Source organism: Esox lucius, chromosome 7 (genome assembly GCF_011004845.1).
Source record: "Esox lucius isolate fEsoLuc1 chromosome 7, fEsoLuc1.pri, whole genome shotgun sequence".
NCBI classification, from domain to species: Eukaryota; Metazoa; Chordata; class Actinopteri; order Esociformes; family Esocidae; genus Esox; species Esox lucius.
In genome coordinates this window covers 12,133,001-12,155,376 of record NC_047575.1, presented here as the reverse complement: position 1 = coordinate 12,155,376, position 22,376 = coordinate 12,133,001, and the positions used below count along the sequence as shown (strand labels likewise).

General features: G+C 38.8%; 1 protein-coding gene across 4 annotated transcripts in view; it reads left to right on the top strand.

Moving 5' to 3' along the window:
* Positions 1-21,306, top strand: part of lrch2 (leucine-rich repeats and calponin homology (CH) domain containing 2) — an 85,742-nt gene extending 64,436 nt beyond the window's left edge. For all 4 annotated transcript variants that reach the window (XM_020048475.3, XM_020048473.3, XM_020048474.3 and 1 more), the window contains 3 exons: positions 3,381-3,518; positions 3,605-3,682; positions 18,509-21,306. In XM_020048475.3, coding sequence (XP_019904034.1) covers positions 3,381-3,518; positions 3,605-3,682; positions 18,509-18,628 — 336 coding nt within the window. In that variant the 3' untranslated portion in view covers positions 18,629-21,306. The remainder of the gene's footprint in view (positions 1-3,380; positions 3,519-3,604; positions 3,683-18,508) is intronic.
* Positions 21,307-22,376: the final 1,070 nt, after the last annotated feature.

Below are 22,376 nucleotides of genomic sequence, written 5' to 3'. Positions count from 1 at the left end.
TTCTTGGGGACTGGGATGATGGAGGACTAAAAGCAAGCTGGGATCATACACAACTGAGGCGCGCACAATGTTTTTAAAACATGAAATAATAATAACTCAAACATGCAACGTGTCATAATTATTTCACGCACCTATTTTTTTCAATTGAAGTAATCCAAGGTAATCATAAATTTTTTCAAAAGTATCTGTAATCCGATGACAATATTTTTGTTGGTAATTTCTGTTGGTAACGTAACGGAATAGAGTTATGGAATACACCATTACATGTTAATGACGGCAAACAGCGGTCGGCTCTGGCTGATACTTGGGGTCTGAAAGGCCTGGCGGTTTTAGTGTTAAGTCCTGTGATCCTTGGTTTCTTGGGGACTGGGATGATGGAGGACTAAAAGCAAGCTGGGATGCAGCATGTCTCCAGTGAGGTGTTGAAGATGTCAGTAAACACAGCAGAAAGCTGATCTGCACAGTGCTTAAGGGTGAATGGGGAGACACCGTCAGGCCCTGCTGCTTTCCATGGGGGCTCTGTCTCTTGTATAGTCTGTTAACGTCCCCCACCAGGATTGAAAGTTCCATTGATGTGGCAGGGGTGGGGATGATTGGGATGGCTTATTGTGAATGGGCCCCGAAGCTGGGGGCTGGTGTTGATGGCTGGACACACAGGGAGAAGGTATGTTGACAGGGCTGCCATTTTGTCTTTCAAATCAGAGGTAGAATTCATTCAGGTCGTTGGCAAGTTGCAGGTCATTAATGGAGTTCTTAGGGAGTTTTTCCTAGCCACTGAAATTCAACACTACTGTTGTTTGCTCCTTGGGGTTTAAGGCCGGGTGTCTCTGTAAAGCACTTTGTGACAACTGCTGTTGTAAAAAGGGTTTTATAAATAAATTTGATTGATTGATGGAGTGGGGGGATTTAGGCTTGTAGTTGGTAATCTGTTGGAGGCCTCTCCAAACACTAGCAGAGTCACCTGTCGAAAACTGCTGTTTTAGTTTCTCTCCATACAGGCGCCTGGCTTCTTTCATTGCCTTACCAAAGCTGTATTTAGCCTCTTTGTATCAGCCTCTGTCCCCTCTCTTGAACGCCTCCTCTTTTTCCAAAAAGAGCCCTCTGGGTTTAGTTGTGAACCAGGGTTTTGTCATTGTGGTAACTCACCCTAGTCCGTGTTGGTACGCAGCTGTCCTCACAGAAGCTGGTGTTTATGAAGTCACAGCATCAGTGTACACATCCAGACTATTAGTGGCAGACCTAAACATTTCACAATCAGTGCATTCCAGACATGCGCACAGATCCTCTTTTGCTTCACTGCTCCACAATAGAATAATTTAGTGTTGGTTAGCTAGGTATTTGAGAGTCATACAAAAGATTAGGTCATTTGAAGTAGACAAGATAATTATTAAGAGTGTTGCTTAGTTAGGTTCTTGGAAATGGTGTTATGATAGTGTATTAGGGAGCAATTGAGAATGGGGGTATGAATGTTTATATTTGTAACTGAAGGCCCCACTATGTTTGAACAGCTTATGCAAGAACAAGAGTTGTGGACTCATTGAAGGATCAAACAATGCTTTACAACTAGTACAAAATCAAAACTAAGTTAGGAAACAGTAATAACACAGCACACAAACATGCACTATGGAGGGATAGAATACCGGTATTAGACAGGAAACGAGACGAGGGAAGGAGGTGTGGGAGTGAATGAAGACGTTGACACAACTTTACAGCTTCAAAGGAACCTAAAAATTTGATCGAAGAAGCTTCGTTTGACCAAGTTATTTTCAAACCAGAACTCACAGTGCACAAATGACCAAAGACCAAATACCAAATCAACATAATACAGTGGCGCAAGCGTAATATTCCAGACTTCTGTTCACATGGTCACAGATTTGATTCTTCCGGGTGCAAGTAATAACATTTTTGGCAGGGTCACCTGGCACCAAAGTACATGCTTCAACCAGTGTTAAAATGTATGGTCTTGTGTGGCACTGTTCTAGTGCTGTCTCTATACATCCAGATGTTCCTGTCTGTCGGCCCACATATTCTCATCCACATCACACCGGATATTTTCCCTTGCAATGCAACGTGGAAAGAATCTTTTGGAATGCCTTATCCATCCTCTGCAGGCGTCTACTGTGATGTCCTCACATGCTGCATCCATTGCAGCCAGCAGGGTCATCTGTGTGTGTGACTTACGATTGTACACCTTCCACCTCCATGCTGAAAATAACTCCTCACTTGGGTTAAGGAATGGTGAATAAGGTGGGAGGAATTCTATGAGCATCCTCGGGTGGGTTACAAACCATTGCCTTATGATGTTTGATCGATTGAAACTCACATTATCACAAATGACCGCATACTTTGGCAAATCCTCTCTAAACAGACCCCTCTCATCATCAGGGAGAGCAATTGCAATTTGTTTGAAGGAATAAGAAATTGCTTTAAGGGTGTGCAGAAGTGACTAGATGATTTGGAATTTGTACAAGTAGTATCAAGAATTGCATCTAATTTTGATATAAGAAATGCACCAAAGCGACTGAGAAAAACTGTAAAATAATAGAAGTACCACTCACAGCCAAACAAAACATTACACAAAGAGAGGACACAATGAGTCTGCAGATACTGATAATAAAGGAAACATCATGGCAATCCTTGAAACAATAGCTAGCAATAACTTAATAAAAAATACACATGCATAATGAGAATGAGGTTCTGAGTTCTTTGGCAGACATGGTTCAAACTTAAAGAAGACAGTGAGGTCAGTCGTGGAAATCCCTAAATGGGAAAGGCAGAGAGACTGTAGATTATTTTCACAAGTAAAGCTTTAGTCAAGATTTGGAGCAGTTAACAATACTCTCAACAGTCAGGTCAAGAGCTCTCCGTTGAAGGTTGAGCTCAGGCCTTTATACATTCAGTACAGCCCACTGTGTCCCCTCCCATGCATGGTTCGTCTACATGTCTTCCTGTAACAGCTGTTCTGCAAAGTTTGGCATAACAAGCTGTCTACAGCCCTTGAGAAGTTGCCAAAGCCATACGTTTCTGCTGAAGGCACATCCTGTACAAGTGAGCAGACAAACGCGCACACACACACACACACACCACACACACACTCACACACACACACACACACACACACACACACACACACACACAATGGGCTTATTCAATTACTTGATTGTACTTAGAATTTCCATTTAACATAGTAATAAGCAATATGAATTCACTGTACAATGGAATAACAACATTTCTACCACTGGTCTTTAGCATAATGGCAAACTAAATAAAATGTGTAAAAAAGGAGCCGGTATCTCTAGTACTCGGGTACTATTTCAGTGGAGCTGTCCATGAGCCAACAGCCTCCATATTAAAAGTGCTGTTTGTGTGACTGCTTTCAGAACCTGGAATCCAGACTGAAGGTCTTGCTGCCGGACGATGTCGGAGCTGCTCTGATGGATGGAGTTGTCCTGTGCCATTTGGCCAATCATATCCGTCCTCGATCAGTGGCCAGCATCCATGTACCCTCCCCCGCAGTGGTAAGTTTCACTAGCAAACTTAATGCTAAGATTGTTTTAAACAAAATGTATTATTTTTGTAAATGTTTTCCATCTCTTTCCCACAGCCAAAGCTAAGCATGGCCAAATGCCGCAGGAATGTGGAGAACTTCCTGGATGCTTGTAAGAAGCTAGGTGTGCCACAGGTAAATCCACACCAGTACTATATGTATCTTTCCCGGAGATCACATATGCCTCATTTCACCCAACTAGGATAATGTCTATAAATGAGATTAACATCTGTAAATAAAACTTCAGCCTAGGCCATTTAGCAAACAAATACACAGGTCCTGTGCAGCAGGGTTGATAGAGCATGGTGCTTTCAATAAGGGCAAAAATAAAATACACAGGTCCTGTGCAGCAGGGTTGATAGAGCATGGTGCTTTCAATATGGGCAAAAATAAAATACACAGGTCCTGTGCAGCAGGGTTGATAGAGCATGGTGCTTTCAGTATGGGGGAAAAGGAGGTAAGTTGGTTCATTTTCCACGGGGTGCCAGTCAGACTCACTACTGTACAATGCCGTGAAAAAGTATTTCCCCCGTCTGATTTACTGCATGGACGCATATTTTTCACATTCCCTTTGGTACCATCTTTTTCTGGGTGTCTGTAATACAGAGAGTCTAAGAAAGAAAATAATCCATTATTTAATTATTTCACTAATATGAATATTGCTCCAACTGCAACAATTTTTTATGTCGCCAGAGTGCATGCTTTAAAAAGAAATTAATGACTGACAAGCTAAGCTAGATTCTAGTTTTAGCATATTTTCTTTGGTAGAGTTTAGAATATAGTCATTCAGTAAAAAGTTTATAGGAATCCATTCCACGCATACAGTGGACATTTCATGGAAGCGCTTGGGGGACGTAGGGTAAAGAGGAATCCCCAACACAATTAGTCTACTTTTAGTCTACCATTTGTTGCTACAATCAACTAAATAATTATTGGAACCTTTCAATGTATTGAGCTAAACATTAATACAAAAAATAAATAACACAATGACTCATTTTGGGTTCATACATAAGGAGCATGTAGCGTCTGCTCCGCATGGCACAGCGGCTCCTCTTCCTCTCCGGCGCTCCACCTTGCCGGTGTGTTAACCACCGGCAGGAGAATGATGGCTGAGGCACATCCCGAGGAGGCACCTGTTTCCAACCACTGTTTGGTTGTTTGTATTCTGTTGTTCACCCACCACACCTCATGGATTATTATTTGTTGGTCGTGGCCGTGTTGTTGCGTTTTGTTATAATTTTCAAAAAGACTATGAAGAGATTAACTGATTGATATTGTCCGTTTTGTTTCTTTTCCCTTTTTGGCTAAGTTTTACGCGCTCGTTACACTCATTTCTCAAACACAACATTTTTATTCAGTTGTACATTGCTGAAAAACATAGGTTTCAAAGGTATTCAGCAACTCCTAAAGTAAAAATATTATGTTTAAAATAAAACCAAACAATGTAGCATCAGTTAAGAAATATTATGCTTTTTAATTTTTCTCAGACTCCAAAAACAGTTTGATGCTGTTCGATGCTTTTCACCTGTTCAGTCTCAGGACTTGAGTCCGGCTGAAAATCTGTGGTCTGAATTGAAGAGGGCGGATCACAAGCACAAGAATATTAAGGCTCTATATATGTGCTGCATGGGGGAATGGTCCAAGTTCCCTTACAAATTGTGTGCCAACCTTGTCAGACTTCACTGGAAGAAGCATATTGCTAACCACTCCAGGGAAGGCCTCTCAAAATATTGATTGCAAGGGTGCCAATCAATTTTAAATCTTTGTTTTTGAGAACAAATATAGTACTAATGTTTTGTTTGAGAAATTGTGTTAAAATACAACCCTGTTTCCAGAACTGGATAGGAACCAGGAAAGCCTAGTTCCGCCCGCGGTTAGAAGGGAAGGATGTTGTTGTCCCTGGTTTGTTTTGATCCGAGGTTTCTTTGTGGCATTCCTTTAACCATTGTGCTATTTAAACAGCAGGAGTGCAACTTTTATCACAGCTATTAAATTATTGCAGCTATTACATTATGGAAAACAGAACTTTTATTAACGGAACTAGTGTACTACTGTGGATGGCTAGCTAATAGCTATAGAGTATCTATAATGAAAAAAATAACTCCAATAACTCCTTGGCTGGTTCATTTCTTTAGAAAATAATAACAGAATAAAAGGGTAATGTAATACAATGATTCCCTTCAATGAGATTAATGGTATTACAGAGTGGATTTATATTGTTATGCGTCGGCTGAAAAGTACCGTGTGGATAAATATTTCTGAGAGACAAAAATTTGAACAACTGAGAGGCAAATCGAAGGTTGAGGATAATCCTGCAAGACCAGAGAGCTTTCTGGTAGTATGTCCACCTCCATATAGTCTCCAAATGCCACTTTTATCTCAGCCATTACATTTTTGCTGAAATAATGTGGGCAACAGAAAGTTTATTAACAGAACTAAAGCTTACTTTTGTACAAAGATTACTGTAAATGTTTGTCCATACAGTAAAAGTTGAATAACTGATTACTCATTAACATCACGCCAAGTTTGAATATTTAGCTAGACACCATTAATCATTGTGTTAAAACTGACTAACGTATATTATTAAGTTTACTTCCACCACAAATAGCATCTATGAACTGCTAATAACACCACTTTAGAGTAACATAGCTATGTGTACCAATACCTCTTGACCCAGACCAGGTCTGGCCACCCTAGTTTCAGGTTCTTGTGTAGTGTTGGAACCATGGTCCTGAGCCTACAGTCCATTAGGAGCATGGGCGAAAATTTCATCTAACTGTTGGGGGGGACAATAAACTTAAAAATGTTCAAGAGAAAGTTTTGAAGGGGACACCAATAATACAGGCACAATTAGGATAGCCTATGTGTACAGAGAGGAAAGCCTTACTTCTATTATTAGTGTAGCATGGAGACGGTTCCATTATCCTTCTTCTCAAAGTTTCTTTCTGGTTCAATGAAAAAGCTGGCTAAATTGACCAAAACATTCTTCAAAACCAATTTTGTTTTTGAAGTTGTTTGTAGTTGTTTACACAATCAAGCCACCGAACTACAATGGAATTTGAACTTAACTTCAACTTTAATTTATTTATATAGCACATTTAATAGCAACGTTGTTGCTTCACATTTATAATTAAAACACATATATAAACTCTTTTAGCATGCCTATGGCAAAATTAAGGCATGACTACACTCTAGACCCTCACACAACTGTAAAGTGAGATCAGTATACAGTAGACATGAAAGACACAATAAAAATAAATTACTATGTCAATGAACAAATAGCCTACTCTTGAACAAAGGAATGAACAAAAAGCTAAGTTAAAAAGATAAGTAATGAAAAACAAAGTAATGAAAATGTTAATACGTAAATATTGTGAAAATATAAAAGTGTCCCCATATAAAAGAAACAAAATGATTTTGTAACAAATAAAACTATTAGGTTATAGTCACTCACTGCTATAAAAATATAAAAATAGCTGTAATTTAAATCAAACTTGCATGACAGGATAGGTACTAAACAAAAGTACCAAATGTATTTTTCCTGGTATCACTGGGCCCCACAAGCTCTTGGCATATCTTATTTATGTTAAGACTGTCCAGCCTGTCTTTGTGCACATTGCAGACTAATAGGCTATGCTACATTATTAAACAACCTAAACTACTATAAAACAAGAGAGTAACGTTATAATTGCTAACAAAGCAGAATACATTGGTGACAATATTACATTGGTAGGTAACTGTTAGTTGAGTTACACAAGTTAATTTACACAATAATATTTTTTTGAGATGATTTATCAATGACTCAGCATCATCTATATTAGAGAGAAAATATCCGATGAACTTCATCACTTCATCCGATGTATAATTGTGAATAAAATAGCCTGGACTTACTGAGGTTTCACAACTACTGAAAACTTTGTTTTCTCCCGCCACCGACTGTGTGTGTGTCGGTGGTGACTGAGGTAAAGGGAGCACCCAGTGGACCAAAACACTTTGAGGCAAAGCAGGGGGGACTCAAAATGTTTAAAACTTTTTTTGTTGTTGCCCCGTTTGCATTTGTATTGTTTTACTACTTACACAATTATTTTAAGTGTATACCATTATATTATTTACAATACACCTATTTTAATTATATTTTAGGGGGGGACAACCCTCAGAAAGGGGGGGTCCCGACCCCCCCGACCCCCCCGCGATTTCCGCCCTTGATTAGGAGTCTGGCTGGACTGTCCTTTGTTGGCCTGGTGGTGGTATCTCTGTAGCTTAGCAGTACTAATAGTGGATCCTTCTGCATCAGAGTTGCTTTAACTGCCAGTTCTGCCATTCCATTAGCATGGAGATAATAAAGACTTGATGTTGTTGTTGAAGTTATACTCTGCTGCAAATTCTGAAAACTGTTGGGTCATGAACTGTGGTCCATTGTCTGTGATAATTTGGTCTGGAATGCCAAATCTTTGAATGACTGCTTCACTAGATGTTGTAGTGAGATTCATTATCTCAAATCACTAAGAGTAATAGTCTATGATGACAAAAATATGTTTTTCCAATACACTGTCCTGTCAGATTAAAATCCTAGACCAATTGCCAGAAAGCCATGGTTAAAAAAACGTAACTTTCTGTTTATTCTTCGATTTCCAAAAATGAAATCACTGTATCGGCTGAGATTTCTGAATAACCTGGGAACTTAACAAGGATTTCGCAAAGCTACCCAGAAGGCATTGGCTTGCAAAAAGGAATGCACAATTCCCATTAGAATCCAGCTGTAGTTTTGACAGGAAGATTTTTATGTAGGCCTAATTGTTAATAATTTCAGTAGTGGGTTTAAAAATATTTGCTTTACTACATGATTGGATTACTTTTGACAAATGTGTGTGTTTGAGGTTTGTGTAGGTAAGATGAATTCATCAGTCAATGTATCAACCAGAAGCAGAGCATGTTGGGAATATTTTCATTGTAAACTTAGTTTTTATTAAATTTTGTTAAAGTCAGTATAACATAAATGTTTTAAGTCATTAGGAACATTTCTCTAACTTTGATTTACACTTAGTAGAAACTTTTGAGTAAGAAATACATTAGGGTTTACAGTGTAGCCATTCTCTGAATTAGGAAGCTCAACACACTTCCTTCATTTGATTTGTGTGTTCTGTTATCTTTCCCATGTTATATATAAATAATGGAATATGGCCTCCGTCCCCACTCATATTTATACCCCAGTGAAACAGGAAGTCATGGATTACTGCTTGAAAGTTCCTAAGAACTCCAATCAACTTTAAAAAGTAAAATCTAAATGGAAAAAGTTATTCAGTTTCATTTTGTTTGTAAGAATTTCTAGGTGTACCAACATTTGTGGCAACACATGGTTTTGTTAGAAATAATTATTTTTAGAAAAAAAAAATTTCTCAGAATAAGTGTACTTCAATTAAAAGTTGGATGTTTATAATTTTGCCTATGGCCATGTTACATGTAAACATGTTTTTGGAATCTGGCCTTTTTACACAGAGCTGGATACTTCCACCTGGCAACCCAACATTTTCTTAAACTGTGTTTGTACCATCTATATTGGGGTCATGATATTGCAGACATTTCTGCAAGCAAGCAAGTTTATTTATATAGCACAATTCATACATCGAAGCAATTCAGTGTGCTTTACAAAGAAAAAGAAAAAAATATAAAAATACAATAACATACTCACATGAAAACATGAAAACAACATCATCATAATAAAAAATAGAATAATAAAATATAAAAATAATAAAAATGGGATAAAAACATATATAAGGAAGCTATAATGCTAAACAATGTGGTTAAGCAAGTAAGCAAGTTTATTTATAGAGCACAATTCATACATCGAAGCATATCAATGTGCTTTACAAAGAAAAAGAAAAAATATATAAAAATACAATAACATAAAAACAAATGAAAACATCAAAACAACATCATAATAATAAAAAATAGAATATAAAAACTGGCAAAAAACATAGGAAGCTAAAAGGCTAAACAGTGTGGTTAAGTTTAAGTGCTGAGTTGATTGAAGACAACCTTCTCAATGATCTTGGCTATAAAAGGGAGATTTGATACAGGTCTATAGTTGTTCATTATAGATGCATCCAGTGTTCTCTTTTTTTAATAGGGGCTTAATGGCAGCTGTTTTTAGAGACCTTGGGAAAATGCCTGATTGAAGAGAGCTATTATTCTTAACTATTTGCTGTAGGTCCATTGTAATAGAGTGTGTCGAGACAACATGTGGAAGCTTTAAGATTTTTTATCAATTGTATTAAATTGTGACATAATAACCAAGTAATATCTTGGTGGTCGTAGTGACGGAACAGAGTCCTTGTTAGATTGTGTTGTTCTAATGGTCTTTCTAATACTTTTCACTAAAGAAACACGCAAATTCATTACATCTCACAGTGGACATGAGTTCTGATGCTATCTGCTTTATTGGGTTTGTAAGCTTGTCGACCATGACAAATTGAGTGCAGGTATTGTTGATATTCTTGTTGATCATTCCCAATATATGTTGCTGTCTGCTGAAGTCTTTACAGTCAATGTTTTCCAAAATGGTCAAAATCAAATGGCTACTAGTGATACACTGTCTATTCAAGACAGATTTGGTGGGTATATCCAAAATCCCAGAATCATCATCGCAGATAATCTGCCCAACAACTGCCACAAACAGTTTCAACTGCCAAGTCCATTTGCCAGTCTCTACAAATGATCTGGTCATTATACAACACATTTAGAGCTTGATGTTTCAAAGTAATTTATTTCTTCATATCAGAGTAGACTTTTTCAACAGTGTTAATGCTAAGGTGACAATAATGTATGTTTGGATGTCTTGATACTGTCTAGGAATGTTCAACTGAACCCTGGTCCTGATGCCAGTTTGGAATGTTTGCAAATCAGATCAAATTAAATATGTCTGGCCTGGGTATAATCCACTTTAGTGTTTAAAGCTTGGTCTGACAATGGATTTGATATGGATTTGGGTTGAGACAACTTATGTTAGAATGTTGACTTACCACATTTATTTCTCAGATATTAACATTCATGTTTCCTGCACCCATAAGCTGAGGAAAGGGGGAGGTGTTGTCATTTATTCAAACACCAAGTTCTGCACAAGGGTGATGCTTTCAAAATTTTTTGCAAAATATTTTTGTTTGAAATTTATGTTGAGGTATCAAGGACTGCCCACCTGACTAGATAAGTGGTAACGGATCTCCGTCAGCTCTGAGTGAAACTCTAGAATCTTATTTATCATATTTATTAACATAGTAACTAAAGTACAGTGAAGTATATATTGTTGGGGATCTGAACTGGGATGGGTTAGAACAGGCCTCGGACAACCTAAATGCTTACACACCCAAATCTTAAATATCTGAAAAAGTCAAGCCTAATTTGATCAGTTTTTGACTAATATCCCTCACAAATATGTTGCCACTAGTATATATTATAATAATGTGAGTGACCACTGTTTTTTATCTTCAGTAAGAAATACTAAGGTCCCTAACACCACACCTTGTTTTTTCCTAAAACAACATCTTAAACACTTGTCAGAACAGGTTTTTTTGGAGCAGACTGTGATTGAAGCAATACTGACTCAATTCCTGATGTTGAAATGGGCTGGAGCTTTTTTCATGATAGTTTACAACTTAACAAATAAGCATGCCCCTTTAAAGTTGTAATACGTATGTTTTTTGCATTAATGCATCGCTCGATTAATTCCTACTATATCAGATGGTCCCAGGCCCACATCTGAAAAACCTCTGTATACCATGTACTGCTCCTAAGAAAAAATTTGGTCAGCTCTCGCAATTGCGGGAAATGTTATCCAAAGTCCTCCTGGTTGTGTTGCAGATCAAGACGATACCTGACGATTTCAGCTGCCACTGTGCTGACACCTCCTCCCTCCCCTGTGTTGTCCCTTTCCTTGTCCATTTGGTCATGCTTCTGACCTGGACTAAGTTTAAATAGACTCTGGATTTAGCCCACATGCATTTATTAATTATTCCAATTGGACTCTTAATATTTCACCCGGCACAGCCAGAAGAGGACTGGTCACCCCTCTTAGCTTGGGTCCTCTCTAGGTTTCTTCCAATATTTCGGCCTTCTTAGGGAGTTTTTCCTAGCCACTGAAATTCAACACTACCGTTGTTTGCTCCTTGGGATTTAAGGCCAGGTGTTTTTGCAAAAGCACTTTGTGACAACTGCTGTTGTAAAAAGGGCTTTATAAATACATTTGATTGATTGATTGGTTATCCTACTGGAAGTGATGGGTATGACTTATCAAACAAAGAGCTGAGGCTGGACAAAATAAGGAAGTGGCTACTCTCATTTTGTGGATCAAGCAGCAAGAGATGCTAACCATTTTTATTTAAAAATATTTAAGAAATTCAGAATGTAACGGTACATAAGAAAATAAAGTTTGGATCAAAAGAAAGCAAATCTGGTAAAAAAAAAAAAAGAGACATATAGACGCTGTTCGGAGTCAACATTGGTGCAGCTGCCTATCCATGATGGATGGAACTCATGGAGCAAAATGCATGTAGGGCTTCAATGTAGGGCTGGGACAATATGAGATTTTCATGCCACAATTATCCTGGCCAAAATTATCCCGATTTTGCAATTTTATCCCGATTAATAATATTCTTCCATTACATAATATTGTTCTTGTGCATTTAAATAGCCGTTACAGTAAAATAATATCAAATAAGGTTTTTAACCATTAACTAATATTATAATAACCTGTAAATCTGTAAATGTTATGGTTGCCAGCTTCATTGACAATACATTGCAGAGGATGTTATGTGGCATTTAGAATTGCCATTTGTACTGCATTTGCCTTCATTGCACATCTATAAATTGCACATCTGTATGTCACATCTGTAACATACTTAATACTAGTACATTTTCTGCCCTCTTCTATTTGCACTTCATGTGTGAAGCTAACTGCATTTCATTGTACTGTACTTGTACAGTAAAGTTATCTAAATCTAATCTAAAAAATATATATTAAGATATGCTCCACCAGTTAAATAAAACAAGTAGTCGGGAACAGTTCGGTGACTGGCAAGAGATTTTTCAAGTCACTTATCTGAGGATCAGGGGTGAAAATACACTGCATGCACAATTATTAGGCAAGTGAGTATTCTGATCGTATTATTATATCTATCTACATTTTCCAACTCCAAACCATATAAACTTGAATGCTCATTGGACTGAATCATTTTCAGGTGATATTTATTGACGGCGGGTGTGGCAACAGTGAATAACAACTTATATCAAGGTGTGCATAATTATTAGGCAACTTCATGACCTCAGGTAAAATGGGCCAAAAAAGAGATTTAACTGACAATGAAAAGTCATAAATTGCAAAATGCCTTTCAGAAGGATCCAACACTTTTGAAATAGTGTCGTGGGAAACACTTCAGATTTCCAGACAAAAAAGATGCAAAGACTCAGGAGCCTTCGAATCCAAAAGAAGACTTTATCGACGTCATAAAGCCGTGCTGATCTGCAGAGCAACCAAGCCATGTTGGTCTGCAGAACAACCGACTTCCAAACCTTAAACACACATTTTTATACAATATGGTTATACAATGATATTAGGTCCTCCCATTATGCAAATTTCTGGATGGATGCTTCTCGAATCTTCCATCAATGTTTTTCACAACCCTCTGGGATTCGCTCCCCCAGCCACTACTCATCATGACTCAGCATATTCTCTGAAATGGAAGGATTTCCTTATTTATGGGCTCACTCATCCTCCCAAGATTTTGCCAAGAAAGTCAAGGACAAGCTACAGGTCCTTCTGTCCTCAATATGAGATAACAATAACCACTCATTGCACTGACCATGGGAACAATAGTCGAGCCAGAGCACAGTTCATCACACTCTCTTAACAATTAAACTGTTTGGGAAAATAATATGAGCCCTGGTTAAATATTTCATTAACAGCCAATAGATAGGCAAGAGATCACATGAGATGTTTGGTCTACTCTTCATCAGGTTAATGTGAAATAACAACATTTTAAGAAAATATCCCTACAATAGCTAAACTACAAAGTCGTGACCACCGGAAACTCTAACGTTTTGATGCCAAGTCAACTGGGGTGCAAAACTATTTATGGAGAAGAAAAGACGCAAAGTAATTAAAAGACTTGAGAATAATTAAACGTGAATCTACCAGGAACCTAATATCCTCCAGTGCCACCATATTCCAACCTACCTGGAGAAGTACAAGGTGTCAAGTGCTCAGAGACATAGCCAAGGTCAAGAAGGCTGAAAGAAGACCACCACTGAATAAGAGTCACATGTTGAAATGTATAGATTGGGCAAAGAAATACCTGAAAACAGGTATTTTCGATTTGAATATGTCTGAAACTCAACTCCCATACCTACTGCCAGTTTCTGGAAGATACTGTCTTCAAGCAGTGGTACAGGAAGAAGTATTCAGCATTCAAGAAGGCATGCATCCAAGTACTCCACTGCTTGGCTAGCAAGCAAGGGCCTCAAAGATGCCTGGATAATGACCTGGCCCCCTTCCTTACCTGATTTAAATCCTATTGAGAACTTGTGGGCCCTTCTCATACATTAGATTTACAGTCAGGGAAGACACCTATTTGAACAGCATTTGGGAGGCTGTGGTTACTACTTCAGTGAAAGTTGATTGTGAACAGATCAAGAAACTGACAGACTGCATTGATGGAAGGCTCATGGCAGTTATTGAAAAGAAGGGTGGCTATATCGGTCACTGAATATTTTTGAAAGGCCAGAAATGTTATAACATTTTCATTTTGTGTTACTTATTTGTTGCACTTACTCAAAAAATGTAGAATGAACAAGTGAGTTGGAATAATAATAATTCGTTGCCTAATAATTCTGCACACCTTTGTATTCCCAAGAGAAAGATAAAAAAAACCTTTGTTAAACATTTAGGTTTGAGTTTCAATTATATTTTGGATTGACTGAGAGCATTGTGTTTGTCAAAGAATAAAATAAATCTTGAGGAATACGATTTGCCTAATTATTGTGCATGCAGAGTAGATTTCATTTCTTATATGTACGCAAAAGGAAGAGGGTGGGTTGACTTCCGAGCGCATTTTATGTGCCTTATTAGCTAAGGATAGGACTATTTGATGTGTGGATTATTTTTGATAACTTTGTAACTCACTATAATAGCTCCCCATTATGTTGTGCGCATCATGTACTGTGCTGATCATGCAGATCAACAATGTTATTTTGGCCCGCGAAAATGAAATTCTGTCTTCTCTTGTCATGTTTCAGTAGGAAAGCTTATAAATTGGCCTACAATATAAACAAAATTATAATTAGAAAGAGATATGTATAACAGTGTATATCCTACTCATATTTTCAAAAAAAAAAATTTGTTGCCTGCATCTCTCGTAGCTGCATGTCTTTTAGCATAATTGTCATTTATTTGAGCTCAGATTTCTTTCAACAGCTAATTTTCTGCGGTAATGGAATGGACGGATATTTGCATATACCTGATCGGATTCTTTGTATAATTCTCGATCGCAATGAGTAGCCTAAAACATTGTTGACTTTGTGTGTGAGGTGATGATGATAATATAGATGCCCTGTAACTCTTGGGGGACGTTCATTTTAATTAGCCTACTATCAGACACCCCGCACACACCTTTATAGCCTACACATGTACACAGGCCAGGTAGGTCTAATTCGTGCTCAAGCTCCTATTCAACAAATACATGAAAACGCACACATTAGAGGGTGATCTAGATACGTTTATAATACACACTCTCTTCTTGGCTCCACATTTAAAAACAGGAATGTCCAGCGATAATATAAAATGCAGGTGCAACATCAATGGCCACTACAATACAGGTTAAAACCATTTAGCGGACTAAATGCAGGCTTTTTTGTCTTTAAGACACATTTCTACTGTACCTGGTATCCTAATTATCCGACAAAAATGTATATCTGATTATCCCTCATCCCTGGCATATTTCGGATTGGATATGGCCGACTTTATACAATATGTGGGATATGCGCTCCACTAGCCTAGTTAAATAAAACATGTAGTCAGGAACACTTCGGTGACTGGCAAGAGCTTTTTCATGTCACTCCTCTGCAGACCATAGGTGAAAATAGGTTTTCATTTCTTACGTTAATGACCTGTGGGCCATGAACTTCCGTTTTTTATGTGCCATATTCCCCAACGATAGGCCTATTTAATGTTCCGATTCTTCACAATAACTTTATAATTCATTATAACAGCTCCCGGTTATGTTGTGCGCATGTATTGTGCAGATCATGTAGATAGTCCCGCGCAAATGATATTCAATTTGTCTTCTCCTGTCACTTTCATTTGGAAAGCGATAACAATTAGGTTACAATAAAAACGAAATTATGATTAGAAAAACGAAAGAGATGTGTGTATAATGTATATCCTATTAATATTTTCCACAGTTTGTAGTTTAACAGTTTTTTCTGCATGCATCTATCTGCATGTCTTCTAGGGTGTCATTGATTTGTTTGAGCTCAACACTGATTCAACTTATTTTCCGTGGTAATGGAATATATTAATATGCTTATAATAGCTTAATATTTCATGCAAAGTAATATTCTAATGCCCTTTAAAATTACCTGAATGGATATCAGAGCATCTGTAATGTTCGTGTGTGATCAGTATGATCATGGATCAGTGTTGCTGGTTGAGGAGCCTTATGGCCTGAGGGGAAAACAATTTGAGTCTGGAAGTGCGTGCCCGATAGCCTGGGTGGCAGCATGGATGTAGCACAAAATTCTGGGCCCTGTACATAGGCGGTCTCTGAGGGCCCCTCCCCACTTTATTCAAGATTCAAACATTTTTTGAGGGCCCCTCTACACATCCATCCATCCATCCATCTTCTCCCGCTTTATCCGGGGCCGGGTCGCGGGGGCAGCAGTCTAAGCAGGGATGCCCAGACTTCCCTCTCCCCAGACACTTCCTCTAGCTCTTCCGGGGGGACACCGAGGCGTTCCCAGGCCAGCCGGGAGACATAGTCCCTCCAGCGTGTCCTAGGTCTTCCCCGGGGTCTCTTCCCGGTGGGACGGGACCGGAACACCTTCCCAGGAAGGCGTTCCGGAGGCATCCGAAAAAGACCGCCCTCTACACATTAGGGCCCTATATACTTAGTACCCCTTTTCCCCCCAGTCCAACGCCCCTGGGTGGCAGTGATATTTGATGATGTTCCGTGATTTCCTCAGACATCGTGTATGGCAGCTGCCTTGCATAGAGGGGAGATGGCAGCCGATTATGCACTCCCAAAACTTTACCAAGTCTGACAACATTGTAGTGCTGTGCAAAGACAACGATTTAATGTAAATTCGCAATTATTTTTTTCACAATATTGTATCGATATTCTGATCTCTAGAATCGATGTTCATTTATTTATTATGCTGTGGACAGACGTCTTTAAATTACGGTAGCGGTCGCTGAACGGGCGTGTTTCTTTAACAATAATAGCAGTGTATATATTACAAAATCTACCAGATAAAAGCTTGTTACTGTATTCCCATAGATCTCGTCATTAGTAAGAAACCAGAAAAGTGTATACTGTCATTGAACTTTTTTTTCTTACTCAATATGATAGCGGACACGACTTTTTACGTTAGAAGAGATTTTCTGTGTTGTTTGGTAATACAAGGTTAGAAACTTGAAAGCGATAATGATGACGAGGTGAGTAAGAAATAAACTGTGGCTATAAGTTTTGTGTTGTCCATACTTTATGCTGTGAAATGTTGGTGATATCTTTTAGATGACAATATCAATCCTGCCGTGATAGCTTGATTGACAAGCACATCAGCTGTGGAGCTAAAATGGTTGCTTGCTCAGTCTTGTATTGGAAAGCGTTGCAGTACCTGTGTAGCCGGCTGACTGGTTGTTTTCTCGTGTTTCTTCCAATGTCATTCAAATATGGAAAATGCCATTGCTAACTACACAAATAAATGTCCGATTTGTTTCGTCTTTTATACTAAAAGTTCCCTGCCCGCAGATGTTTCGCGTGTGCAGTAACAAGCTCTTACTTTCACTAGCTAGCCGAGAAGCAGTAATGTTGTGCTTTGCTGACGACGTTGTCACTTGATCGCGATGATGTCCTGCATCTGCCAAAAGATGTACTTCACTTACTTCTCCTTATCATTTATAAAAGCTCGTGTGTCTTGAGATTTCCCTTGTGCTTACTTTATTATGATCACGTTAGCTGTACGGACCTAATTTGACTGCTGCTTCAATCTCGTCTCAATATATCGTTTTATGCAAAGTTCGTTCTTTCTATTGATTGTTAATGGGAGACAACAAATTATATTGTTCCAAGTTACATAAATGTTGTCAAATTCAAGAAGCGTACGTGCTCTTTAAAACAAAGTTAACGTGTAATTGTAATTTGGTTTTGGTTGTTGTGCTATGTCTGTTTGTTTGAAATATGTGAGAAAATGATTTATTTTGAGAATTTTCAGTAATCAACATTAGCATTCTAGAATTCTATTGTGCTCTAAATGGTTAAATTTAGAATTTCTTGGTCATTTAAAATTAAATGTTTCTTTTTTTATTAGGGGTTGTCCATGGGGATTAGCTAAAGATTGTCCTTTTAAGTATATAGCCTAATATTATTTGAGGTTTTCTTTAGCACTTCAGTATGTATTGTGATGTAGTTTTGATATTGTGATGAATCGTGATGTATTGTAACGTGTACTGTGATATATATCATACAACATTGAGTGCCACAAATCTGACAGGGAGAGTGCAAATAGTGCAGAAAATCTGAGAGGGAGAATATAATTTTGCTTTGGATAACATTGTCTGCTAAATTACTTAGACAATACATGGTAATTGACTGGCACACAATGTAGCACAATAAATAGTTAGAAACATAATCTGACATGCATAACCCAGGAGGTGTTTTGAAAGGATTATTGATGACTGTGCTTCTTCCCTGGCAGGATAAGCTGTGTTTGCCCCACCACATCCTAGAGGAGCGTGGGCTGGTGAAGGTGGGCATGACTGTCCAGGCTTTACTGGATTTGCCTGCCTCCAAGCCCACCCAACTGTCGGCTGTCTAACATCAGCCTGAACACTGCCTCCCCCCATCCAGTACAGCTATACACCCCTCAGCCCTACAGCCCACAGTGGGGGGGACTTCCGGCCTGCTCCGCTCATAACTGATGACCAGGGAACCCCTGGGGACTGGGGGCCCAGGGGCTGCAGGGAGTCCACTGCCAGCTGACTGAGCCAGGAAAGGGAGGGGTCATTCAGCTCCTCTTGCCCTTCCTATATGATATCAGCTGGGACCCAACCCCCATCCATCAGATTGTTAGCTTCTGTCATGGAGCCACTATTATACGGAGTACCTGTCTAAGAAGAGTACTAATGGGATTACCGGTTTTACCTGAACCGTGGAGACTTTATAAGAGCTGGTAAACCTAAAACCAGGTAAGAGGCCAGACTGAAGGGGGAATCCCAGTAAAGATGAAGAACTCTCTGACTGTGGTGATATTGAATAGCCCATGCCCAGACTGAAATGGGGTTTCTATTCTCTGTATTAAAGACATTGGTAGTGAAGTGATAGCTGTTTTAAAGGCATGTACGCTCACTCTTTCACCCAGAGAACTTAACTCTATGCGGCCCACGAGCCACATCACATAACTCAAGTGGTCCTTACACTCTTTGACTCATTTTAGAAACAAATAACCTTCAAGGGGTATTTGTCATGCTAATGTAAGAGCATTGTGTTATATCACACAATAGCTCTATTTGCAATCCCAAAGGTAAATATTGGGACATCCTCGGTGGTGCCAACCCCGTTGGACCCAGCAGCATAACCCAACCTGACCCTGAGTCTGCATTAGACTAGAATTCTTCTAGAACCAATAACAGTGCCATTTAGGGGAAGAATCATTAGCTAACCTTTTAAAGCATGGTATCCGTGAGTCAAATGGAACTTGTAATGCAGCACACACCGGATAGAGACTTCCTCACATGCACAATGTTGTAACTTTTTTAGTACCACAGGTGTTTATTTGAATAGGACTAGTTAAATGCCACTTGAAACACACTGAACAGGAGATGACATCTGTAGGTACGTTGAAGCCACAGAGGTGTGTAGTTGGGATGTTTGTTCTAGGTGTGTGCAATATGGCAAACAAATCATATTACTATATATATATATATCCGGAATTGGATTGTTTAGTGATTACGTTTCTGATTATTTCCACTATTTTTTGTTTCACTGCCAAGACTGCCTAGAACATCTTGATGAATTCTAGACATCTTGACAGTCTAGAACACATAGGGAAAAAAAAGATTTGTAACCAAAAAATTTATTTTTGCATGTATACACCCTTTAATTTAAAGATAAATTCCAGGATTTTCACCCACTGTTTGTGAAAGTGGCACTGTTGAGCCAAAACGGGTCCCCGTATATGATGTACTGTCCTGTAGTATTTGCAAATATAGTGCCCCATGTCATCAAACCAAGTTGTTTTCAAACTTAGCAAATCATGGCTAAATGAGGTATGATAGTGATTCTCCTAATAGATTATGCGCATATAAACAACATATTACACATCCATCCAAAAATGAGAGGTTTAAAAAGATAGTTTTCACAAGTCCTGGAACGCATCTTTAAGTGTGCAGGATACATTTTTGGTTAGCTGGTTTTCTGTAGCACAGGTGATTGCAGAATTAGCCTGGGGAGCATATGTTGAATAGTTGTAATACTTTGAAAGGTTCTGGGTAAAGTCTTTTTACGTACCGCAACCAGGGTTTTCTGGGCAGGGGTTAAAATCACAATTTTTTTCTATAATTTTTATTTGTAATAGTATTTACAATGCCTTGGGAATATATTCAGACTCCTTCACTTTCTCCACATTGTCCTGTTTCATAGACTTAATTTATAATTGATGTAATAAAAAAATAGACGTAATGACAAAACAAAAACCCATTTTTAGAATTTTTGAAGATGAAAACTTAAACATCCCATGTACATAAGTATTCAGACCCTTTCAGACCCTTTGCCACTCCAAATTTGCCACTCCTCTAACTATCATTGAGATGTCTTTACAACTTTATCGGACTCTATCTGTGGCAAATTCAATTGATTTGACATGATTTTGAGAAGTACACACTTGTCTGTATTAGAGGTCAACTATAATTTTTCAATGGCAATACAGAAACCGATCATTTTGGGACAAAAATAGTAGATACCTATTAAGTGGATAATTAGTGATTTATTTAAATAATAACAATTACAACAATAATTTTTGAACCATGAACACTTTTAATGTAATGTCTTTATAATACACCGCCCCAAAAGCGTATTGACCGTAATCAATTACTGATTGTTTTGAAAAGCTCAAATCGGCCCCAGATTAATTGGTAAGGCTGATCTATAGCCATCAAAGCCATCAGGGAATACTGTTGCCATGAAAGGGTGCACATGGTCTGCAACAATGCTTAGGTAGGTGGTACGTGTCAAAGTAACAGCCACATGAATGGCAGGACCCAAGTTTTCCCAGAAAAACTTTGCCCAAAGCATCACACTGCGTCTGCCTGCTTACCTCCTTTACATAATGCTTCCTGGTGACGTTCTCCAGGTTAGCGATGCACATGCACCCAGCCATCCCCGTGAGGTTAAAGGAAATGTGAGTCATCAGCCTAGGCCACCTTTTTCCATTGCTCCGTGGTCTAGTTCCATTGCTCCGTGGTTGCAGTTTTGGAGATGCTCTGACCCAGTTGTCTAGCCATCACAATTTGGCCCTTGTCAAAGTTTCTCAGATCCTTATGCTTGCACATTTTTCCTGCTTCTAACACATCAACTTTTAGGACAGAATGTTCACTTGCTGCCTAATATATCCCACCCACTGACAGGTGCCATGATAACGAGATTCAGTGTTATTCATTTTACTTGTCAGTGACCATAATGTTATGGCTGATGGATATATGCTCCCAAAATAAACAGTCGAAGTCCAAGGAACTTCTTTTGACCTCAGAAAAGTTTTTTCAACTTAAGGCATAGATCTGAGGAACGTTATACAAAAATTGCTGAAGGATTGAACGGTCCCAGGATCACCGTGGGCTCCATTATTGTGGAATAGAAGACATTTTGAACCACTGAGCTGGTCCTCTGGCCAAACCAACTAACCAGACAAGAAGGGCGTAAGTCAGAGAGGTATCCAAGAACCCAATACCCATTCTGAAAGAGCTTTGAGTTTAGCTGCAGAAATTAGAGAACTTGCAAGGACAACCATCACTGCATCACTCCATCAATCAGGCATTTATGGTTGAGTGGCTAGACGGTAGACACTCCTGAGAAAGGCCTGAAGTCTCGTCTGAAGGACTCTGAGAGCAAGAGGAATAATATTATCTGGTCTGATTAGAACACATTAACTATTAGGTCTGAATGAATTTGCTATCTCTGGCGAAAACATGGCTATGAGGAAGGTTCTCACTGGCAGGGGCTGAAAGACTGGTCAGGACTGAGTAGAGGATGAAGGGAGCAAAATACAGAGGTCTGTAAAGAAAATCTGATCCAGAGGGCAAAGGACCTCAGACCTTCAGCACAACAATGACCCAAAGCATACAGCCAAGGCAACACTGGAGTGACTTCAAGTCTGTGAATGTCTGCAAGTGTCACAGCAAAAGCCTGAACCCAGTTGATCATGAATGGGGAGACCAGAAGATTGCAGTTCACCCACTCTCCCCATCCAATCTGACCGAACTTTAGAGGGTCCAAAGCTGGTAAGACATACGGAAGACTCAAAGCTGTGATTGATGCCAAAGGCTTTGCAAAAATGTCCTTAATAAAGGGTC